Genomic DNA, 6,000 nt, shown 5'->3' on the forward strand with positions numbered 1-6,000 from the left:
CGCACATCCTTATCCCTTCATCTGTTGATGCACAGCTGGGCTCTTTGCCTAGTTTGGCTTCAGTGGCCCTTGCCACCATAAGCACTGGGGTGCGGGGACCCCTTCAAATCACTGTGTTTGTATTCTCTGGGTAGATACGTAGACGTTTGTTTTTTAAACCCACAGAAACACGAGTGAGTGTGACCCGCGTGTGTGCCTCCCTCCGGGGGCTGCAGATGATGTGCTGCTGGGAGCGTGCGCGGGCCACCGACGGGCAGGCACGCAGCACCCGGGGACACCGGCAGAGTTAGGGAGTTCTCCCAGGACTCTCTGGTGTGCACACACCTAGGCTCCACCTCCCACCCTTGTTCTCCTGCGGCTCCTGCGGAGGCCATGTGCCTGCCGGGCCCCTGCTGCAGCCTCGCGTGTTGGCTCACTGCCCGGATCGTCTGCGGCAGCTGTCAGGCACCTCCTGTCTGCCAGGCACTGTCCTGAGTCTCCTGAAATGGTTCTGGTATTGAAGCCTTTTGGCAGCCCACCATGTGGACCCTGTTACCGTGTGTTACAGATGAGGAAACAGTTTTGATGAGCATAGTGATAAATGCAGAGAAATTCAATGGGCCCGCTCTTCGCGCTGGCTTGGCATTTTGGCTGCTGTCCTTTTTATGTTTTATTTGTGTTCTTTTCTTCCTTCCCGTGATGCATGGGATGAAAGGTCCACTTTTTCCTCTAATACCAGCCGTCATCTCCTGTTGAGATGCGTCAGCAAAACTGTCAGCAAAACCGTTGTCGTCCCCTCCGTCCCCATGAGTGGAGGTCACACTTAGGCCTGCGCTGTGTCTGGACACTCGCGTTCTTTCCCCTTGTCTCCACTTCCGTGAGGTTAAGCTTCCTTGCTCGTGAACGTCGTCTTTGCATTATCTGTTCAGCTTGGATTATCCGAAGGGCCCATTGGGCCATGGGAATGACCGTGATTGTGTGGACTCAACGGGCTGTGTGGACTGTACGTATACTGCTGTGGGCCAGGCCCGTGCCTAGCTCCAGGGAACAGCACGGGGGGCAGGACCCATCCCTGCCCCCCTAGCCCCGGAGACTTTGGCGCGACACAGGCCTCCTCCAGCCCGCAGCGGTGTGCAGGCACACCTTCCCTGGAGCTCTGGCCGCTGGTGACCAGCCGTTGTCTCCTGTGTCCTCAGACCGACACCTCTGACCCAGAAAAGGTGGTCTCCGCCTTCCTGAAGGTGTCGTCTGTGTTTAAGGACGAAGCTGCGGTGAGGACAGCTGTGCAGGATGCAGTAGGTAAGGGGGCTTGGCCTGGGTGTGGCTGGCTCTGCCTCCCTGCTGCCTCCGGGCTCAGGTGACGTTTCTAGTTGCTGAAGCCCCTGGTCGCCGCGCTGATGTGTGCACCGCTCTCCGCCCTCTTCCGCCTTTTCTTTTGTTGGGTTCTTGCCGTGGAGCAGGCTGGCTGCGGTCCCGTCTTATTTTTTATGGATGGGGGAACAGAGGCCTTTCCAGAGCCATACAGTTATGTCTAGTTGGATCTCATCAGGTGGCATCTGCCGTAGAAGACCAGATAGTGACAGCCCCAAGGCCCTTCTGGGGCGGCCCGCCCACAGGAGAGGTCATGAGCTTTTGTCCTCATCTGTGAGCCTCCACACAGTCCCCCCCACCTGGAAGCCTGCAGGATGCCTGCTTTCCCCCCAGCGTTCCCAGGGCTTCCTGAGATCTCTCTCGTCCGGTCGTGACCCTCCCTCGCTACCCCACTCCCTGTGCTGCTTCCGTGACAGCACGTGTCCCCTGCGCACCTTGAGCACGCATGTGTGAGCCCCACCAGGTGGGCCAGGCTTGGTCAGGCAGGGAGGGGACGAAGAGTTCAGCAGGGGAACAGGGCAGAGAGGAGTGGGGCTCCGTGTGGCGCTTTGTCCTGGATTGGTGTGCTGTGGGCGGCATTGAGGCAGGAGGGCCGGTGGGGAGCGAGGCCGGGTGGAGCCCCTAAGTCTGCTCCTTGTGGTCCCAGCCCCGTGCGCATTGATGGGAACAAATTACCTGAATTCTGTTCCCCAGAACAGCTGCCTGGCAGCGCGGAGCCACAGTGTCTGTAGACCCCCACCCCCCCTTTCCTTCCCTTCTCTGCTCATCCCCTTTTGCCCCCACAGAGTGGCTGGAACCTCCCCCCCCGGGTGATCTGCCTCCTTCATCTCCACCCCCACTGCCCCCCACCGCCCCCCACCCCCACCAGCCCCGGTCACTAAGGTTCCCAAGCCCCTTTTCAGTGTGTGGGGTCAGGACAAGAAGGACAAGGTGTCACAGTGGGCGGGTTGAGCCTTTCCCTCGGTGCGGGCTGTCCCCTCAGCCTGGGACCCGTGACCGCAGTCTGCCGCCCTGTGTTGGGCTGACTCGTGCAGGAGGCGGGCCCCAGCCCGTGTGTGCTGGGGCTGCGTGCCCTTGGCCGGTGGGCGGCCGTTCGCTGCAGCAAACTTGCTGCCCCATGGCCGCTTCTGCGTTGCAGATGCCTTGATGAAGAAGGCCTTCAGCGCCCCCTCCTTCAACTCCAACGCCTTCCTCACCCGGCTCCTCATTCACATGGGTCTGCTCAAGGTGAGGCTGTGGGGGAGGGAGGGGGGACACCAGGGGCAGCTCGGGCCATGCCTACCCACCCACCCCGACCCACACCAGAGTCCTGCTGGGGCCCGGGCTGTTTAAGCCCCCTCCCTCCATGATGGGACTCAGCTCGACCTCAGCCACCCCAGGGGGCCTTGTAGCTCACTCTGCCTTGTGCTGTGTGTTCCCTTCAGAGTGAAGACAAGATCAAGGCCATTGCCAACTTGTACGGCCCTCTGATGGCGCTGAACCACATGGTGCAGCAGGACTACTTTCCCAAGGCCCTCGCGCCCCTGCTGCTGGCATTCGTGACCAAGTGAGTGTGCTCTCGCAGCCCCCAGGGCAGCCGCACCCCGTGTGTGCAACCCCTAGTCCATGGAGGCTTCCCCACGGGGCTCTCAGCATCTGTGTTTAAGTGCCCCCCACCCGGTGCCTTTTCCTGGGAGAGACAGAGGACACGGAATGGCCCCCCATTTCCTCATGAGGAAGCAGCACTGGAGAGTTGCCCAGGTTCGCTGTGCTGCTCGGTGTCCCGTCCTCAGTCTCTGGGAGCAGTTCCGTGTCTGTTCCCTTGGCCACGGGGCTGAAGCTAGAGGGCTTGTCACACCCGCACATGGCCATCTCGCAGACGCCAGATGCTCAGAGCCTGGAAACCTTCGCCTTGTCCTGCAGGAGGGTCCTGGGCCGTGGTGGGGCAGTGGCCACGTTGGGTAACAAGGAGCCTTCACACCCCAGCGCCTGTGAGGGATGGGTCGGAGGGCTCGTCCCCTGTCCTCACTGAGGTCCTCTGTGGCCCCAGCCCCCTCCTGGCCTTCCTCAGGCCTTAGTCTCCCTCCTTGCCCACCAGGCTGTTGAATGAGGTTGTCTCTGGTGGCTCGGACCCTCCGCACTTGCTGGGAATCCAGTGCCTTGGGGAAGGCGGGCGGGGGAGCGAGCGCAGCACAGTCCTTGCCTGGCGGAGGGGATGAGTGTTGGCGGGGTCGTCTGGCTCCGTGTGGTGAGGATCCCCGGCCAGCTTCCAGGACTGTCGGCGCCACGGCCTCTTGGCCACCGTGACGTCTTGCGGTCTGTTGTGCTCCTCGGGCCTCGCGCTCTCGTATGTCTGCCCACCTGCCTCCGCCACACCTGCCCCCGCCGCCGCTGTGGCCGACACCGCCCCTTCCGCGGCACCTGCACTGGCCGTTGTGAAAAGTCGAGCCGCGGACGCCTGGCTGGCCCAGTTGGTAGAGCCTGTGACTCTCGATCTTGGGGTCATGAGTTCGGGCCCCGTGCTGGCGGAAGAGCTGAGTGTTTGGCCCTCTGCCAGAGTCCAGGGCAGGCCCTCACCCTGGCTGCGGCTCCGTGTCCCTGCCCCCCCCTCCCCTGACCAGGTGCACTCTCCCCTGTGCCTGTTCCCACGGCAAGGGCTTAGTCGTGGAGCATCTCCTGGCCCTGGCCCTGGCCCTGCCCGCCACCACCTGACAAAGCCCAGTTCCTTTCAGCCTCTAGTCAGAATTGTTCCTTTTGCCTTTCTGTTGCCCTAGGGCTGGGTGTGGACCCACAAGAAGAGACCCTCTCCCTTGGTGCTGTTGGTCAGTGGCAGGGCCTGTGCCCCACGCCCAGCACAGGCTTTGTCTATTCCACTTAAAAGAGGGGAATTGGTAAAAGCTGTCCCTTAGGCCCCCTTTGAGGTGACCACAGAGTGACAGGCACGTTTCCCCTCCCTCGACTCCTGGCCCAGTGGTCTGATAACGGCATCTGTGTGCTGCACATCCTGGCTGCACCCCACACTCGCCAAGCCTCTCTTCTTTCTCTGTAGTGAGATTCATGATTTTTTTTTTATTTTTTTTTAAGATTTTATTTATTTATTTGACAGAGAGATCACAAGGAGGCAGAGAGGCAGGCAGAGAGAGAGGAGGAAGCAGGCTCCCTGCTGAGCAGAGAGCCCGATGTGGGACTTGATTCCAGGACCCTAAGTTCATGACCTGAGCCGAAGGCAGAGGCTTTAACCCACTGAGCCACCCAGGCGCCCCAAGATTCATGATCTTGATGGTGACAGTGGCCAGCCCATTATCTGTGAGGGGCCCTGTGGCCGCTGGAAGGGCCCTCGCACAGGCTACCGGGTGGAGAGTAGGACCTGGGTTCCCACCGCTCTGAGCTTCACACACACCCCACCCCGCAGCGCGCAGAAGGCGGGCTTCTATCATCTCCCCACAGAGTCATCGTGAAGGTCAGAGAAAGAGAGTCTGGCACATTTCTGGCCTCAGAAATGGCCCCGATCCCCCCTCCACAGTGGGGATGGTGGCCCCGCTGCAGCCTGAGGTTTCCAGCCCGAGCTGTGTGGGTTCCCTCCCACCCCCTACACTGACTCTTCTTTCCTCACAGGCCCAACGGTGCCCTGGAGTCCTGCTCCTTTGCCCGCCACAGTCTGCTGCAGACGCTGTACAAGGTCTAGATGCGAAGCCAGCCTCCCCCCTCCAAGCCCGCAGCCCGGACCAGTGACTTGGGAAGGGTCGCGGATGAAGGACTCTAGCCAGCCAGAGGCAGGGAGGGTCTTTGTTGCTTGTGTCATGTTGGTCCCCGAGTGTGCGTGTCGGTGTGGTGCGTGTGCAGGTGTGCGCGTCCTGTCAGGGTTGGGGTTTTTAATGTCTCCCTGCTGGACTGGCCCTGGTCCCACTGGAGGGGAGCTGGCCCCCCGAAAGGGCTGCAAGCTGCTCTGCCATTAAACTCCTTGCCGTCTGAGGGCGCTCTGCTGATCCGCGCCTCCAGCCCGAGGCCCTGGTGGCTGTCCTCTCCCACCTTGCCTTCCCTGCCCTGCTGGGCTGCCCCAAAGCCTGGGGAGCTGCTGTGTGTCTGCCCTCCCTTCCCTCTGTGTCGCGGCTGGGCTGCGTTTCCCACCCTGCCTGGGGCTGCTCACTTAGTGGCCGACTTGGCCTCCTGTCACTAAGCCCTGGTCCCGTGGCCACTGCCATCCACACTCTCCATCACTGCTGGGCTGATCTCTCCGCCTGGACTGTAGAGACTGCCACGGGCATGGGCCCATGGGATGGTCAGCAAAAGGCAAGACTCTGGTTCCCAGGCCATGTGGACAGGAAGAGAAGCCGGTGGCAGACCCTGGGGGTCTAGGAGCAGGACTTGCCGGGTGGATGGTGCGGGCTCCAGACCCAGTGGGGGCCCGCGCCTTGCTGCTGAGATGTCTGGGACTGGCCTGGGGGCCTTGCTGGGGGGTGCTTTTTGATAGGCCCAGACCTGGTCTCCGGCCCCTGGGGGCGGGGCCCACAGAGCCTGAGCTGTGGCTCAGAGGCTCCTAAAGGACCAGGACAAGGTGGGGACTGCGCTGGAGCCGCCCCCCCCCCACTCTGTGTTTTCCCCTTTGCGCGCTTTTTGTGTGTCTGGGCTGTGCCCGGGGCTTCACAAATAAAGTCATCTGTGGCAAGCGTG

At 61.7% G+C, this 6,000-nt stretch overlaps 1 protein-coding gene across 1 annotated transcript in view; it reads left to right on the plus strand.

Annotated features, from left to right (window-relative positions):
• The window catches only part of RANGAP1 (Ran GTPase activating protein 1), a 30,221-nt gene extending 24,221 nt beyond the window's left edge, over positions 1-6,000 (plus strand). The window contains exons 13-16 of the mRNA XM_044226445.1: positions 1,176-1,278; positions 2,489-2,577; positions 2,775-2,896; positions 4,945-6,000. Coding sequence (XP_044082380.1) covers positions 1,176-1,278; positions 2,489-2,577; positions 2,775-2,896; positions 4,945-5,014 — 384 coding nt within the window. The 3' untranslated portion in view covers positions 5,015-6,000. The remainder of the gene's footprint in view (positions 1-1,175; positions 1,279-2,488; positions 2,578-2,774; positions 2,897-4,944) is intronic.

The sequence above is a fragment of the Neovison vison genome, chromosome 12 (genome assembly GCF_020171115.1).
Source record: "Neovison vison isolate M4711 chromosome 12, ASM_NN_V1, whole genome shotgun sequence".
NCBI classification, from domain to species: domain Eukaryota; kingdom Metazoa; phylum Chordata; class Mammalia; order Carnivora; family Mustelidae; genus Neogale; species Neogale vison.